The 18,536-nt window shown below is 44.0% G+C and overlaps 1 protein-coding gene across 1 annotated transcript; it reads left to right on the plus strand.

Moving 5' to 3' along the window:
* Positions 1 to 15,073: 15,073 nt before the first annotated feature.
* On the plus strand, positions 15,074 to 18,332 carry LOC123410726. The gene is made up of 3 exons (XM_045103663.1): positions 15,074 to 15,516; positions 16,439 to 16,537; positions 17,056 to 18,332. The coding sequence occupies exons 1-3, from the start codon at positions 15,215 to 15,217 to the stop codon at positions 17,678 to 17,680; spliced, it is 1,026 nt and encodes a 341-aa protein (XP_044959598.1). The 5' UTR covers positions 15,074 to 15,214; the 3' UTR covers positions 17,681 to 18,332.
* Positions 18,333 to 18,536: the final 204 nt, after the last annotated feature.

Genomic DNA, 18,536 nt, shown 5'->3' on the forward strand with positions numbered 1-18,536 from the left:
CATTGGTCCGGGCCTTAATGTTGATCTACCTTCGAGTATTTTACCTTGTAGCCAAGGATATCTCGGAACGATATAACATCTTGAGAGCTCCTCATCAACTATGATATTATCATTGATTCCAAGTTTTCCTCGTGTTTTGAATCGTTGGACATGCAAGTACATCGATAATTGAATCAAGTACGCATTGCGATTCAACAATTTTTAGTAATCTTCCTTGTTTATGAGTTTGTACTCGATCGTGTCATTCTAAGCTGTTAAGCTACATCATCATGGTCATGTTGGAGCTCGACCATGTTATGTGTACCCTCCATCCCTGGAACACAATCCCAACTGTGCGTTAAGCTTACATCAAGCTTTCCACACCATGTTGGTTGTCCTGAAAGGCAATCTCAATTCTGAGCTAGCAGTCTTATCTATGATTCCGACAACCTCTTGCTTCATCATTCCCTTGCTTGATGTCGACGCTGAACGAATACATCTTCGTGAAGCTTCTCGACAAATGTGTCGTGATCATCATCAGCATTCTGAGCTCTTGCAGGGTATCAATTGAATGCATGATGAGAAAATACCATCCTTTCCCCTCGATGGTTTGTGTTTTCATCGGCAACCTTTTTGCCTTCGCTCCAACACAAACGTGTTCATGTTTTGTGTTGTGCTTCTAGTTCCTTGCTAATTCAGCTTATGTCGCCTTCTACCTTGGAGTATTACTACCTTTTCTATCAGGAATGTTGTGAGCATCATTGCACCTCTTAAGGATTCTTGATATAGTAATACTTCTCGCCATCACCATTCATTCTTGTTCCCGTGTTGTTTCAAACCGGACTGCCAACAACTGAACTTTGATGTGTGATTCCAAAACTTGTGGCAACCCTATTGCCTTGAGGTTAACAACTGATTGTTTCTTTCTTAAGTGTGTTGGGTGTTGACTCATCATTTTTTTTGTCATTGGTTGTGCTACCCCGTCCGTGTTTCCGAGTGCACCCTTGGACCAATGTTTAATTGTTGTTGATCCCTCGAGCATGCGACATTATACCATTTGACTTGACAAATGCTATTTCCTTGATATTATAAATTTTGAAAATTCGTCTGTGTCAAAATCTTGAGGGATTGTTGCTGAGCCCATCGGTCGCACCCTCAAGTCCTCCATGGTTCGTGATGATGCTTTTGAAAGCACTATCTTTGTGCCTAGCTCATGGAGGATATGTTTGATATAAGAAGTGTTTTTCCCGAAGTTCACGTGCACTCTTTCCTCCGCGTATATGTGAAAGTTTTGTTTCGCTTCCTCTCGGGAAATACCAATTCATTCACGCATGTGCAAAGTGTTATATGTTTTGAAGATTTGTTATCTTCACTTCATATAACTTCTCTTAGCATGCCAAGCCACTGACTGATTTGATCGAGGGAAAAGAAGTTCCTTCATAAGAGCTAATCCAGACTTACACATGGAGCCTTGTTATCCTCGAAGATGGTTTCCAAATGAGAACCCAGTTGCATTTTGAGATAAGAATTTCACGTGGGCACGAATGTCTTGACATGGTGTTCATGTGCCTTACCATCACACTCATATTTCAAGAATTGCTTGTGTAGTTCATATCATGAGAATCTTGCATCCTCATTTTTCTTCTCAGGCATCTTGAGTCTGAGGTGTCCCGACACCAATCAGATCTGAATCTCGGGCAGATATGATGGTTGGGACATTTTCCCAATAATTATAACTTTGGCCTTTATGTAACCGGTACGGTGATGTCTTGTCTGGCACACCGGGCCGAAGGACCTATTGTTATAAACTCTCCCATATGTAAGATTCGCCATCCTTTCATGTGGAAACTATATGAATTATTTCATAAGTTGACCCTCATGAATCCTCTTTGTGTGCCCATTATTCCGACCTTTATCGGATGACCGTGTCGATGCTACCTCGAAGCATGGATGTGGTACTCCAAATTTCAACAGGAACATTGGAAGCACGATGCTAAATTGTTCTTGATCAATTATCCAAACCGCATGGTATGGGTAAATATCTTGATTCTTCTTGCCTATTTATCAAGATGGTTATGTACTTGATGACCTATCATGTATACCATACTCTATGTTTTCCTCGGGAATGGTATACTTTAATACTTGTGTGTGTGAACACATTTTCTTTCCCATTGGTCTCTTTGACCTTTATTGTGGCATAACTTATCTAAGCAGTGTTAATTCCCTGCTTAGATAAAATTCTCGGTATACAACTCTATCAGTAAGACCCTGTTACTATTGTGGATAACATCCCGGTAGCCGCTGGTGGACGAGAACCTTGCCTATTGGTCCGCCTCGTTTCAACGAGCAGGAAAATGGTTCTATTCGTCCCCCGCCCTTGGTACCGATGTGGTTGCCGACATAACTGACAGGTTATCCTCTGACATGTCTTGCTACCAAGACCGTATAATATGTCACCCCTCCGTCTACTCTCGGCCCACATGGTGGACCCATAACCCAAAGTTCCACATGATTTAAAACCTGGCTCTCCTGTACATCTTTGACTTCTAGTTATCCTTCACACTTGGCTTAGTATGAAATTCTCGAGCCACCGTTCAATGGACCGATCACTCTTCGGCCCGTATGATTTCCAACACGCTGAAGATCTAGTCCGCATTATTCATGCGAATCTGAAGGTTGCTCAGTCTCGTCAGAGGAGTCAGTATGACCGTCATCATCAGGGTATGGTCTATCAACCTCGCGAAAGGGCATATCTTCATGTCACACCAATGAGAGGCACACACCGTTTTGTGATCAAGGGCAAGTTAGCTCCTCGCTATATTGGCCTTTTCACTGTTCTTGAAAGGCGTGGAAGAGTGGCTTATCAATTGGAAGTGTCGGCGAACCTTTCTCAGTTTCACGATGTCTTCCATGTTTCTCAGCTCCGTTGCTCCTTCAAGGATCCTATTCGAGCAGTGGATCATGGTATGCTTGAGCTGCAACAAGACCTCTCTTATAAAGAGCATCCGGTCCGCATTCTCGACCAAGCTGAACGTAAGACTCATCGCGAAGTCACCAAGTTCCTTGAGGTGCAGTGGTCAAATCATTCTGAAGATGGAGCCACTTGGGAGGTGCAGTGGTCAAATCATTCTCAAGATGGAGCCACTTGGGAACGCGAGGATCATCTTCGTGATGAATACCCCGAACTCTTTCCTTCTACCTCTTAATTCTCGGGACGAGAATTCTTGTTAGTAGGGAGAATTGTGACATCCTCGATTTTTGCTACAGTGATGATTGTAATTAAGCGACAGTGATCCCGCGCTAATGATGCCACATCATCGTTAATTATATCAATGATCTCGTGTTGGTTGCAAATCGAATCAAAATTCGAAGCTTAAAATTAAAGTCGGACGAGGAAAGATTTTATCTTGATGAGATAACAACGTTGGGGAGTTATAAAGATTCCCTAGCGGATTATAATATCAAGTCGGACACTTTTGGAATCATTGATAATCCCAATATATTTAAGAAAGGAGCTTTAACAAAATAAGTAAAGAAAATATAGTAAAGGAAAATAAATAAATAAAGGAAAGAACTAAAAGTATATATAATAAATTACAAAAGAAAGTAAATAAGATTTAGTAATAAAAAGAATAATAAAAGGAATTAGAAATAATAATAAGAAATTGAAACAAACAAATAAATAAAAAAGAAAAAGAAAAAGAAAGGGACCCCCGTGGCCAAATTGGGCCTACCACGCCCCCTTATTCGGCCCACCCCTCCGTGGGTATAAAGCCCCACGAAGGGGCAACCCTAGCTCGCCCCATGTCCCAACTCCCCCTCCTGCCGCCGCGAGGGGATCGCCCCACCCCCCACGCACGAGACCCCAGCTCGCAGCTCCCTCCCCTCACGCGAGGGAACCCCCCCCCCCCCCCCCCGCGACCCCAGATCAACACCACCGACCGACACCTACCGCCCCACTCCCCCTCGGTCTCTCATCCCCTCCCCTACCTACTACACAACCGAGAGCCACCCCACATCCCCCCGTTCCTCTCGCAAGCACCCACCCACCCCACCGACGGATCTCCCGTCGGCTTCCTTCGTCCTCCCGGGGGACCGAGAGCCCAAGCCCCTCGTTCCCAGCAGCCATCGCTACCCCCCTGTGCAACCGCCAGATCCACCCGAGCCTTCTCCCTCCTCCCGATTTTCCCACCGAGCCCCAACCCCAGTTCGGCCTCCCTCTCCCTCCCATCTCGCCGGCGACCCACCTCGCCTCCCAGCCCCCAGGAGCCCCCGCCACCGACCCTCCCCTCGGTCCCCTCGTCTCCCGGATCCCCCCGTCGGCCCCTTCCTCCCGCTCGGTCCAGGAGGGACTGGGCAGGGAGACCCCTCCTCCTCGTCACGCCGGTTGGCCACCTCCGGGAGGCCTCTCCGGCAACGACCGTCCTAACCGCGTCACCGCCGTCACCGCTTCGTTCTCATCCTCGCAGTCACCTCCGCCTCACGAGAACTCCGGCTTCACCGGGCCCTCTCGTCAACATCGGTGAGCCCCTCCTCGGGCTCCTCCCACCATCTCCTTCCTCGCGCCACCCCGGTTCCGTTCCGGCAAACGGCGCCCCGATCCGACGCCGTTAGGTTCGTGTAGGTGACCGTGGAGATGTAGCTCTCTGTGTGTGAAGTTCTCCGTGTTGTGAAGTTCTTTGTGTTAACACACAGGTGGGAGATGTGAGATGTGACAAAGAAATAGAAATAAATAATGTATTGCGTATGTATTTTGTATGTATGAGATGCACGATGTATGTATTTGCGTATATAGGTATATGGAGAATATGTTAATTGTTTGGTTATGTATGTCTGAGTAAAAATGTGTATTTGGCCTAAAGCCACTTACCGGTGGGGCCAACGCACCGCGCTGTCTATGATAGGGAGGCCCCACAACCTCTTTTAAAGAAAAATGAAAATGAAAATATAGATATAAAAATAATGGTTTTATTAAATAAATAAATAGATATATTATTTAATTAATTAATTAGGTAATTAGAATAATTAGAGTATGACACGTGGGTCCCCCACTAAATTAATCTGATTAATTAATATTTAATTTTAATTAAAACTTGTGCCTATGACGTTCGGGACCCACTGGTCAGTTGACCAGTCAACTGTTGATGTCACCATGACATCATGCCGATGTCATAATAGCATTTTATTAAATTATTTAAATCTCATTTTAATTCCTAATGATTGAATAAAACTTTAAAAATTAATATAAAATAATCCGTAAGTCAGATCAAAATATTTTCAACATGAAAGTTGATTAGCAGAACGAGAGGAACCTGGACACACGGACCATTCGTGTGTCACGCGTCCCTAGCATAGCAAACGTGTAACATTTCCTTCATTTCTAGTCTGACTGGTAGTAGCCCGAGACGCGGAAAATATCGTCAGATATTCTTCCGACCCGTCTATGACGGATGTTGCTGCGTTAGCTCATGTCTAGCCTGCATCTTGCCATGTCATGCATTGTGTTGCACCGTTGCTATTATTTATTGTTTCTTCCCCCTCTTCTTACCGGTAGACCCCGAGACTGACGCTGCTGCCGGGTACATCTACGACCCTGCCGATCAGTCATTTGCCGCACAACAGCAAGGCAAGCAAACCCCCCTTGATCATTCCTATATCGCCTATGTCTTTCTTCCTACTGCTTGCATTAGTATTTTGCTACTGTTGTAGTTAGCTCCTATATCTGATGCATAGCCTATTTTTGATGAACTGCTACTTTCAGTCATGTACCTTTAATATGCTTAGTATAGGTGGAGCAGTCATCCCCTCTGACCCCGTAGTCCAGTTGCCCCGCTTGTTTTCAAAACTCGATCCCTGATCGACGAGCCACATCCGACACAACACATACACCACCTTAGTTGTACGAGCTACACAGATACTATCGGGTACCGAGGGTGACACCTCGCTAAATACTCCTGATGATATCTCTGTAGTATAGCTAGTCAGTCGTGGTTATCGAGGGTGATTCCTCTTTCACCATCCCCGATGATGCCTCTGTCGTACAACCCCTCAAGTGTGGGACCCCCGAGGGTGATTCCTCTAAGCCCACCTTGACGGATACATCGTTCGGAATCCAACGAGGGTGATACCTCGGATTCCCCCCGATGTTACAACCACACAGTTACTCGACCATGTTACTGGGATCATTGGTGATTAGTTGTAAGACGGGTGGATTCCCGCGAGACTGTGTTGATGGACTAATTAAAATGTTAATGGATTTGGGTGTTTGATCTGGGTTGGTCGGAGACCTATTCGCACTAACCGGCTACGCGGGAAGAATTATGGGTACTCGGCGTCGCGTTATCAGCATAAGCTTTTCATATGTCAGCAATGTAGCGGCGCGCGCTAGAGTGGTCGCGAGATGCATCACGCTTGTGATTAAGGGATGCTAGGACTGACATCGGCCGCCCACGCCACGTGGAGGAGCGCGAAGGGGAACTGGACCCACGAACCCTTTGTGCTTAGGAGTTAGACCGGCAGGCTGGCCTCTCTGATTAGTCTTAGGTGGGGCTGCGACATGTCGATATTCTGAGGCCGGGAGGACCCAGAAAAGTGTGTCCGGCCAGAGTGTTATCGAGCGTGACGGGACATGTGGTGCACCCCTGCGGGGATGAAAATTAACTATTCGAATAGTCGTGTCCACGGTTACAGGACGACTTGGAGTTGTGCCATGGTCTTATACAACTGCAATTGTTACTTAACTGGAATTAGTTTGCCTCGAGATTGCTTCCTCGCAGGGAGTCGAGGGAGGATCTTTAGGCGTGACCTCACTTTAATTTTTGCTGCAACAATATGACTATTAATGTTTTACCCCTGTTCTACTCTCGTCTATTGCTGCAAGACCCTGAAGATGCTAGTCTTCGATAGAACTAGGCCTTCTCTCTCTATTCTCGCATTGCTGCAGTCGGTCCACATACAAGAGAACAATAGTTGGATCTCCATTTTATGCTCAATTGGTAGCTTGCAGACAAGTGAAAACCTACAAAATTATAAAATGGCAACTTTTGTTTCTTTGATACTCATAAGCATAGAAATTAGGAGTCTGCAGGTGTGAAGTTTTAGATGGTAAAACTATTTCCATTGAAATTAAGGAAATATGATATACTCCCTCCGTCTCAAAATTTTTGTCTTAGATTTATTTAGATATGAATGTATCTAGTCAAGTTTTAGTATTTTGATACATCCATTTCTAGACAAAGCTAAGACAAGAATTTTGAGACGGAGGGAGTATGTAGTAGTAGACCAAAATACATGAACGTGAAATATCCCAGGTGATGCTAAATAAAGCATCAACACTGGTAATGAAAGTGAAATCCTCTATGAAAATGTAAACTATAATGCATGAAGTAAGGCCAAATTTCAACTTTATCAATTCAGATAGTGAAGTTTATTTTTATGACCTCAACAGTCAACACCCCCTCTTCCAGTATCCCTGAAACAACCACATAAAATTATTTTTACATGGAAAATACATGAAAAGTGGATCAAAAAGGCAGAGGAGGAAACAATACAAGACTCGATAACTCACTTGACCAAGAATATTTTCTAGGAAGGACTTCATCATACCACGTAGGACACTGTTTATTGCTGCCATCAAGTAATGCCTACATAGTATATTTTATTTGCATCAGCACCAGCCTGTATAAATAAATTATAATTTATTTGAGAAGTACTTGAGATGCTGACTGCAGAAAATGTATGCACCAAGAAATGAAGCTGCGTCTACATACTGAAGGTAGCTCCATAAATGAAGAAAGATTAAGAAGTGATGCTTCATAAAAATAGCAAGAACTACTCAAACAGTATACACACATATTAAACAAAAACCAAGTTTTTTAGCTATTTCTTCAATCTACGGAAATAAAATTGCTAGCTGTAGATCCTCCTTTATGATGAGCTTATTTCTAATTACAATTTATTTAATTCAAGGAAGTTCTCTATGTAAAGCTTAGAATGGACATCAACATTTGCGAATTGCCAGAATGAACGCTCTTTGATGTCTGATTCTAAGAGGCGAACAAGTTATCTGGTGTGTCCCAGGTTAGTGGATAACCGCAAACAAATTGACCTAGCATCCATACACACATCCGGTGGAGACCACAGGAACACATACACTGTAAAGCAAATCGAGTAAACTGGTTAGGTGTAGTGGTGTTTATTAAAAACATGCTTCTTCTAGTTAGATTTTACCTTTGCCTCTTGGAGAAAATATATACTCATTGGTCAGATTTCTGTATGCTCCGAAGACATAACAGAAAATAGGAACCGGAACATGAAGTCACTCTTAGGAGCTTCCCCTGATAAACATTTTAAAATAAAAAATTCCAAATAAGTTTTTTGCTGCACACGCTCTCTGTTTAAGACAAGAACTCTAAGAACAAAGCGCTTTAGATTTTCATGTTTAAGACAGGACAACGAACAGTGTCTTGTTGGCTGGAAAATAACAAACACATTGCAGTATCTGATTTCATCAACCTTGTGGCTACTAGATTTCCTGCCATTAGAGTACCTTGTTCGAAAACACGAGAGTTATTATTAGAAAATTTACCAACTGCATATCAGTAAAGATTTTAAATTGAAAACACTGTGCAAACCAATAACCAGTATAACCTCCAATATAGAAATATACCTAATGGATATCTTTTTAGGGCATAGATCCAAAAATGTTATGCTAACTTTCCCATTTTTCTATATGGATGTGTACACTAGAACAAAAGCCACTCCCAAGATCAAACATCATCAAAATTGGTACTCTAGCTTTGATAATTATCTGCCTTGATCAATCATTTACTTTTGAGAGTCCGCACAAATCCATTTAACTTGGAGCATGCTGGAAAACCAAATAGTCAAATAGTGAATTTTAGAACAAAATTAACAGTTGCTATCCATCATGGACTGGAAACTGAAAATTCCCCAAATGCGCTAGTAATAACCTGTCAAATGCCCTCAGATATTGAAGACCAAAACATTCCCACATCAAAATGCCAGAACCAGTCTCGAAGATTTACCCGAATCAGTAATTGGTTGCAGCCAGTACGAACACCACCTGCACAAAATAAGGATTGGTGGGATACTAGAACACCGTAATCATTCGGTGGAAGAAGGGTTCATAAAGTAAATAAGCAAGGTAGATAGAGGGTAACCTAGCCAAGAATCATGCTGCCAGAGTAGAAAGATGGCAGAGTGCCAGGTGAGGAAGCTTATATACACATAGAGAGGCTTGTGTACTGGAGAAAACAGAAAGTCACCTACAACATTAAGCGTTGTCGACAAAGTGGCACACATCATCCACCATAAGTGCGTCCAAAGAATGAAGATTGATTACTTCATTCATACCACATCGGAACTATTTCGCGTGTCAAACAGACAAAGAGTCGAGCGTCAGCCCGCATCAATCTAATCGGTATGCGTTGTGCGAGGCCAGAAGCACGGAGCTTGTACTTTGTAGCCCGGCTAGCCTCTCCGCGTGTAACCTAGCCAAGCCGTGACTCCCTCGTTTTAACAATGAATCGTATATTTTCCCCCTAAAATAAATTGTTAAGCAATCAGTCCAGGATGTCTGTATATGGATGAGTTTGGGCAACAAATCACATGAACTAAATATAACTTAGATGACTCTCATCTGGATCAACGAAATTCGGGTACTCAAGTTTGACAACTTCCGATTCAGAATTCTTGAAGCCTCTAAATTGGTGATTGCCTTCTATAGACATCTACATATGATCTCTAAATAAAGAAATCATATGTAGAATAAATTGGTGATTGCACATGAACGAACCTGTCTTACACCCATTCGAGCCCCTCGAAGGGATGCATGCCCTGACCCCTTCCCAACCGAGAGGCCCCAATTGAAACCGATCCGTTGTCTGCACGTACCTCCAGCTGGGCGCTCGGCGTAGTGGATCTGGCGACGGCGCTCCCAAGGACTCCAGATATGTCTTGAAAAACCGGACACATGCTTCAAAGGTGTAATGCGCCACCGATCTGGGATGGAGCTTGCCGCCGGCTCAAGAAAAAGATGCTCCCTGCTGCGCCTTTAGGGAAGAGAGGGGAAGGATGGCAGTAGAGGGTAGGCGTAGACAAAGGCGGCGATCCAACAACGGTGGCGGCGCAACGTACGTAGTGCGAGAGAGGAGAGATTGGGGAACGGGAGAGAGGAGCGGTCGGATAGGGAATGGGAGAAAATACTGGATGGCCGTTCATCATGGATCAGACGTTGCAGGGTACAGGTGAACGAGAGGGCCTCGATTTAGTTTCGGGAGTAGCTGCCCATAGGACAGTCGGCCCAAGAGCAGCCCACACACGAAAGGCGCATCGGACGACCAGCAACAGTCTATCAACGAAATCTGACGGTCAAGAACATGAATGCGTGAGAGAGCTGGAATGTGGTGCGGTTTTACTGTCCTTAATTTGCACATTGAGGTAACGGTTTTGCTAATTCTCCATCGACTGAGATTGTCATAAATCTTGATCAAGTTCCAAAAAGTATGACTTCAGCTGCATGATGACACGTGTTGACGCGCCCGTACTGTTGTTCAATAAAATAAGAGAAAAAATGGGGCATGTAAGAAAACAAAAAATTATAGCCGATGATAGGCTACAGATTCAGACACATACCAGGAATAAAAAAATAAGTGTTTACTACATTAATAATATTGCTATAACTTCTGAGCTTATAATTTGAAAGTAAATAATATTAGCTACTATAAGCTGGTACATGAATGGAGTGATGGGACTTTATTGGTTGATACTGAGTCGAGCACAATATATCATAGTTCGTTCATAATGCTTTATAAGACGGTGGATTTCTCGCTCTTGATGAGAGTCATGAACTAAAACTACCTTTTTATCAATGTTACATAAAACTTCCTTATCTAGTTCTAGCATTTTTAAAGAAAAAAAGTGACATGAAGCAGTGAGATACTATGAAATAAGGGGTCCATTCAAGTCGTACATGTCGTGTCGTGGAGGTTCTTCTAAGATGATATGTCTGAGAGTTACGCCCTCCGTCCCAAAATAAGTGACTCAACTTTATACTAACTTTAGTATAAAGTTGAGTCACTTCTTTTGAGGTGGAGGTAGTATTTAATAAGAGAAGCTGTATGACCGCAATAACGAAATGAAGCTAAATAATCTATCTTATTATAGAACATGATTAGCTTGTCGATAGCCTCTTGAAATCTGTAAGTAACTTAAGCTAATCAACCCCATATTGCTCTCAACCCCCCTCACAAAGCACAAGAATGATTAGGTAAAAATCATGGGGTCTGAACTCGTCTTCTCTCTCAGGGACCATCCTCCTATGGGACTCTCTTCGAGTGATTCATTTCCCCTTTATCAAGATCAGTCTATTTGAACCAAAGGACAAGGTGGAGGTTTATATGCCAATAAAAACTACTTCAGGACACTTCAATTTTAAATATAAAATATTGTGTTCACAAAATACAAGTGCATTAAATTTTGTTACCCTCAGCATATTGAGTAGATTTAGTGGATTTTCCATCGACGCATAATCATTAACATTACTTCCTCTCAATTAAATAACAAAGTATTTTATTTTTATGCCTTCCATAAAGAATATTAAATTCAACTATTTTTTCGAGGAAATGCAAAGGACCTTTGTGTTTCATTGCATTGAAAATATAGAGTTGGTGGGCTACAATCCTCCTAGGAGGCTACAATCCTACTTATTCAAATGAACCATTGAAATCAATGGATGCTTCAAATACACATGAGAAAGCATTTGAACAAATCTTCAGAGAAAAATTGTGTTGTGAGGTTAAAGCAATGGTGGTGTAACCCTTTTCGGTACATAAATGAAAATGCTTGAATATCTTCGGCTGAAACTTCACATTATCAAGCAATATTATTATCTGAAGTTATATCTAAGAGAAGGGAGCCTCATGAAGGTGAGAAATTAAGAATAATAAAAAACAATCAATATTTTATCTGTTTTATTCTTATAATCTCATATCAAAATTTAGTGTAATTAAATAATTAGTTGTATTACCTTTTGCGCCCACTCAAGTGGCTCGCTATTCCTCGGTGTGCGATGGGCACAAGTAGGATAAAACTAACATGGAGCACTCTTAACATATCTTAGCTGGCAAGCAGACACCGTTATCATCCCTACTATTGTGGTCTTTTTACATTCAAGTGTCAAGTAAATTTATATATAGAGACTAATCCAAAATGTAGCACGTACGGATTAACCATTACTTACCTGACCTGCCATATCAAAATGTAACAATAGAGATTAAGCATTCATTGTCTGACCTGCCATATCAATTGTGCGTAGGTAGCAGAAGTAGCATTGGTGACGCGATGGCTCGCAACCTATCTATCAACAATTGGAGAAGGTGATGTATTGTTGTGTTAATATTGGACTATCTTGAATATGTATTTATCCTGACGTGATGGAATGGTAGATTTGATGTCTGAAACCTCAACTAAAATACATTGTCAACAAGCTCATAGGCAGAATTTTTTTTATTAACATCATACTGAATTCGGGTCTTGTAGAAATAACCCAAGTTGCTAAAAAAGGCCCACAATGAAGCATACACTTGAAGCAGCAAGCGTTCAATAATCCTTTCTTCTTTGTAGGATCTGTACAAACAGTAGATACATCATTTGATCAGATTGGAGACGAATTATGTGTTTGGGAAAAGCTACAACAAAATTACGCTTGCATTTTGCATATGGAAAATGGATCTACCCTCCTAATTAAACTACCTGGTGCATATACAACAACGATTATAGCCAACTGTAGCATCTTATGAGTTATTGCGAACACATAAGCATGGAAACTAAGCAATCGTATGAAGGTATACTTAGTTATTCGATAAGATATGGCATTCCACTTGAACTAACCTGACCAGCAGCTATTGGGGATCATCAGCTGAAGAATTTCGCGACCAAAAACTCTGAACCAGCCTCGGGGAACTCGTTGAACCAATACTCGAGAACCAGTGTCAGTGCACCTGGGAGAATGAACCTGCAATAAATTAAGAGCGTAAACTGAATCAACAGGTTATAGGAGCCTGAACTAAGTACAAATATTGAGCGGGGAAGGAAAATCTGTAGCAATCTGAGTACAAAACATTTTCTGGTTGAAGCGACTGGACCACCAACGCTCGTCGTTGCCACGAGAACGCGAGTGAGGGGGCGGTACCGACGCCGACACACATATCAGTTAACGTGGAAGTCGGGATCCCACGGCGTACCGAGATAGGGATAATCAACCGACCTGGCGGTGGTGCAGACGCGATGTCTTCGGCCGAGGGCTTCGCTTAATTAATTGCCCGACCTCGTTGTGTTCCTCCTCCGTCTTCCTTCGTCCCAAATGCCATGGCCGATGTGAACCATCAGTGTCGTCATCACAATCACGGTGGGGCAGGAAGCAGATGTAGAGGAGTGGTCGGCGATGAGGGGATTCAGGCAGAGGAGGACGTCGCTCGCTGACGTCTGGATCAATTTAAATCGATCGCTCTCTGTTCGTCGCCGATTGTGGGGATGGGAGAGATGAAGTTGTTTGCGGTTGGGGGGCGATCGCTCTCTGTTCGTCGCTGATTGTGGGGATGGGAGAGAGGAAGTCGTTTGCGGTGGGGGCGTTCGACGTTCCATCCAGACTCGGACCGAGTTGTCGCACTACTTGATGGGCTTCTTGCGGGAACCAGGCCTGTGCGTTAAAGGTCCAGTTAACCATGTTACACCGATTTTTCTATCGGAGTAGGCTTCCTCAGGACAGCTGTCCCATTTAGCGATCTAACAGTCAGTAACGATCTGCACACAATATATGACAGCCAAAATTGCAGAGAGCGTGTGAGGGCTGGGAAGTGTGTGCGTTAAAGGTCCAGTTAACCACGTTACACCGATTTTTCTACCGGAGTAGGCTTCCTCAGGACAGCTGGCCCATTTAGCGATCCAACGGTCAGTAACGATCTGCACACAATATCTGACGGCCAAAATTGCACAGAGCGTGTGAGGGCTGGGAAACAGGTCAGTTTTACTGGCTTCGCTTAATTAATTGCCCGGCCTCGTTGTCTTCCTCCTCCGTCTTCCTTCGTCCCAAATGCCATGGCTGATGTGAACCATCAGTGTCGTCATCACAATCATGATGGGGCAGGAAGCACATGTAGAGGAGTGGTCGGCGATGAGGGGATTCAGGCAGAGGAGGACGTCGCTCGCTGACGTGTGGATCGATTTAAATCGATCGCTCTCTGTTCATCGCCGATTGTGGGGATGGGAGAGAGGAAGTCGTTTGCGGTGGGGGGGGGGGGCGATCGCTCTCTGTTCGTCGCGATTGTGGGGATGGGAGAGAGGAAGTCGTTTGCGGTGGGGGCGTTCGGCATTCCATCCAGACTCGAACCCAGTTGTCGCAGTACTTGATGGGCTTCCCGCGGGAACTAGGCCTCTGCGTTAAAGGTCCAGTTAACCACGTTACACCGATTTTTCTACCGGAGTAGGCTTCCTCAGGACAGCTGTCCCATTTAGCGATCTAACGGTCAGTAACGATCTGCACACAATATCTGACGGCCAAAATTGCAGAAAGCGTGTGAGGGCTGGGAAGCCTCTGCGTTAAAGGTCCAGTTAACCACGTTACACCGATATTTCTACCGGAGTAGGCTTCCTCAGGACAGCTGGCCCATTTGGCGATCCAACGGTCAGTAACGATCTGCATACAATATCTGACGGCCAAAATTGCAGAGAGCGTGTGAGGGCTGGGAAATAGGTAGTTTTACTGTTCTTAATATTGGCTTTACTTTTTACTATATTTTCCTTGGTGAGCACGGCGACTTCTGTGGCCTGTAATAAAAAGTTTCACCCATCAATTGGCCCTTTATTTCAAGAACTAATGACAGATTAATCGTAGTGCTAACATCATGACTGTGCAAACCATTTGTGCCGGATAGATAGCGGCGGCCATGCATGGCCCCACGACCATGCATGCATGACAGGGATCGGTGATGAGCTCAGCCGGCCGAGTCACGTCGATGACGCCCCGACGTCGCCTTGCCCAGCCGGGCCCCGCACGCGCTCGCCTCCTTGTTCCTCGCCGCTTCCTCTTGCTTTTCCCCCCAACTTCCCACCGCGCACGCCAATAAAAACTGCGGCACGCTAACCCTATACCGAGTGTACTCCGCTCCGCAGCACCATCACCGCCAGAGCTTCGCTTCCTCTCTCTACAGCTGGCATGGCGTCTTCCGGCGGCGGGCGCTCACCGGCGACGGCGGTCTTAGACGACCTGGTCGATGTTCGCGACCGAGTGGGGATGTTGCAGACCGTACTGCATGAGTCTTCGCCTCGGGCGACCGCGGAGGCGGGGGAGCTGGTGGAGGGGATGATGGCCAAGCTGTCGAGCTCCATGTCGGTTCTCGGCACCGGTGATGGCGTCATAGCGTCGTCGTCGGGAGCAGGTCGGGAATCGGGCGGGAGGAGGGAGAGAACCGGCGCGGCGGCGTCCGGGCCGCACCGCCGGAGCAGCCCGAGGAGAAGGTGAAGGAACTCTATAACCTTTTTATCAACCGTGCGACAAGTAGCTACCTATAGTATTAGTATCTTCTGGATGCGCTTCAGTATGCATGCGATTTAACAAATTATTATGGGCTACTATTAGTTTGGCCTAGTGGGGAACTTTAGGCGCCAATGATCAGGGGATGACTTCCGATGACCAATTCATCTGTTGTGTTATCAGATTGAAAAGATGAAAAGTACTTTCTCTGTTTCTAAATATAAGTCTTCTAAAATATTTTATTAGGGGTTTACATATGGAGTAAAATAAGTGAATATGCACTTTAAAATATGCCTATATACATCCGTATGTAGTCAACTAATGGAATCTTTAAAAAGACTTATATTTAAGAACGGAGGGAGTAGATGCCACTAAGATTAATTCAGCATTCATGCATGGGTATGCTATGAAATCATTTGTAGTTGGAAGTGCTAATTAATTAATGTTTTTTTTAAAACTCATCTAGCCGAGTTTTAGTTACGCCTCATTCATTTTTTATAGCCACTGAATGTGATACTATAAGATGCGTGTGTGCTAACGTTTTTTTAAGAAAAGGAGGATGACCTCCGGCCTCTGCATTTGGAAGATGCATGCAGTCATTTTATTAATTATTCATAAAGATCTTAGAAAGCAATACATCAGTATATCTGAAGCCGCTCTCTTGACCGCTACTCCTATCCAATGATGAAGGGGTGCAGAAAGTGTGAGCCATATACCCAGACCTCTCACCTAGCCTAACATCTAAAGCCGGAGGCTCCGACCGAGCAACATACCGGGTCAGGGGCTAACGTGGATTGTATTATTTTATATCTGCTTTTATTTAGCAGGTGAATGGAATCAAACTATATTTCATTAGATGAGTTCTAGACACTCTCACTAATTAATTATGTCCGTTATTCATGACAGGATGAAGAGCCCTCTAATCAAGACGGTCACCACTACAATGCTCACGGATGGCAAGTCATGGAGGAAATACGGACAGAAGCAGATAAATGACTCTACTAGGTAACATGTCCTCCCTTTGCCTGAAACTAGCCGTTCCTCAAACGGATGTATCTAAACATATTTTCAATGCTAGATGAGGATCAACTAATTTCGGATGAAGGAAGTACATGTCAACAAAGTACCCATGCATCTCAATATGCACAGTATAGATGTAACACTCATGGCTGTGTCTGTTCTGTGCTGTGCTCCCACTTGGTGAGATAGGAAACAGTTTACTAAAAGGAATAACACCATTTCATTATGTCAACTTGTCCAACTATTTGTAAGTAGAGAGTGATTATTGAATCACACATTGAAGCTAGCTAGCCAAGCACACTTGCCAATTGGTTAATAAAAAACTTGATTATACCCTAGCTAGTTGAGCTTTTTAATTTGATCCTTTGAGGGGAAGTCGGGATTTTTAACCCATCAAATGCATATTGTGCTTCTCTTGTATTTGGGGTAGCTAGTAAACTCGTAGCTGGTTAGCTAGCTCACATAGCCAGGAGTAGTGGAGTACTAACTGCACATGTTTTCAGGAGCTACTACCGGTGCACGCATAAGCCAGACCAAGGCTGCCAGGCCAAGAGGCACGTCCAGGAATCCGAGTCCAACCCGGCGGAGTACACCATCGACTACTACGGCCAGCACACCTGCAGGGATCCCTCCACATTCCCATCACTCATCGCTCAAGGCGCCGCCGCAGCTGCCCCGCCGCCGGACTTCGCAAACCTCATCAGCTTCGCGCCCATCAATGGATCCAACCGCGGTTTCACCGCAAGCACGAGCACAAGTGCTTTTGCTCATCATCTCATGAAAGAAGCGGCTGATCATCATTCTATGCTCTTCTCCCGCTTCTCCAACCACAGCTCCTCGCCGCCGGCTCAGGAGGGCGTGTCCAGTGGCTCACCGTCGCCGGCTTGCCACGGGAAGTTCATGCAGTACGCCGGCGGACAGTTCATCAACGTTACTGGCTTAAGCACATCGCCGTTGACTGTGGGATCGGCGCCAGCGGAGTACTGGCCAGTGGTGGGGGTCGCCGGTGTCGACATGGATGCTGGCGCGGCCATGGACAGCTTCGCTTCCCCGCCGAGCAGCCCGGGGTTTCTGTCGGGCTCGTTGGAGGGATCATTTGGCAACAACGTTTGCCACTGGCGAATCTAGGATTTTAAATAGGGTATGGCAGCCAAAAAATAATTCACACACGATAAGGCTTAAATTCATGAATTAAGCTGAAACCATCCACTAAATACAATATAAATAGTTTAAAAATCATACTGATAATTAAAATATTGGTATACACGTGAACTAGAGACTTACAATGCTATTTCCGTGACTATTTTATTCGACGATTTTGAAGGGACATAAATGTCTCGATAATATCATCTTCATCAACTTGAAAGAAAATATCCCGCTCAATAAAAGTGACTAGACAATCATTCAAAAGACTATCTTCCATCTTACTTCGTAACTTTGTTTTCACTAAAACCATTGCAGAAAATACCCTTTCAACAATTGCTGTTGCCACTGGTAGAAGCAATACCAATTTAAGGAGCTCATAAACCAAATCATACACTTTGTGCCTCTTTATTTGAACAAGCTTAACTGAGAGATCAACAATATTGTTTAGACCTTTGAATCTATCATCTTGTCTCATGTCATCAATATAATTACGTAGCTGCAATTCAAGCATGAGCAAATTATTATTTGAGAATTCCTTTGGAAAGAACTCAGCTAGTCTGCGTAGCTTCTGTGTATTAAAAGAATCAAATGAATTAGAAGGATTGAAGGCTGACATGCAAGACAACAACTCCATATTAATCTTGTCAAACCTATTATCAAGTTCTTGACTTATTTGATCAATAACACCAATATATACTTCTCTTCTGAAGTGGTCATCATTGGTTTGCTTTCGAGCACGAGCTTTCCTTGCTGATTTGCCATAAGGAACATAATCGCCATCCATAGCAGGAACATCAACACCATGTTTGTCACAAAATGAAGTGACCCTCTCAAGAAA

Source organism: Hordeum vulgare, chromosome 7H (genome assembly GCF_904849725.1).
Source record: "Hordeum vulgare subsp. vulgare chromosome 7H, MorexV3_pseudomolecules_assembly, whole genome shotgun sequence".
Lineage (NCBI taxonomy): Eukaryota > Viridiplantae > Streptophyta > Magnoliopsida > Poales > Poaceae > Hordeum > Hordeum vulgare.

Excerpts from the sequence above, each read along its gene's own strand:
- LOC123410726 (XM_045103663.1), top strand. The coding sequence starts at position 15,215 with ATGGCGTCTTCCGGCGGCGGGCGCTCACCGGCGACGGCGGTCTTAGAC. Across the intron at positions 15,517-16,438 it reads CGGAGCAGCCCGAGGAGAAG|GATGAAGAGCCCTCTAATCA; the intron begins GTGAAGGAACTC and ends TATTCATGACAG. Across the intron at positions 16,538-17,055 it reads CAGATAAATGACTCTACTAG|GAGCTACTACCGGTGCACGC; the intron begins GTAACATGTCCT and ends ACATGTTTTCAG.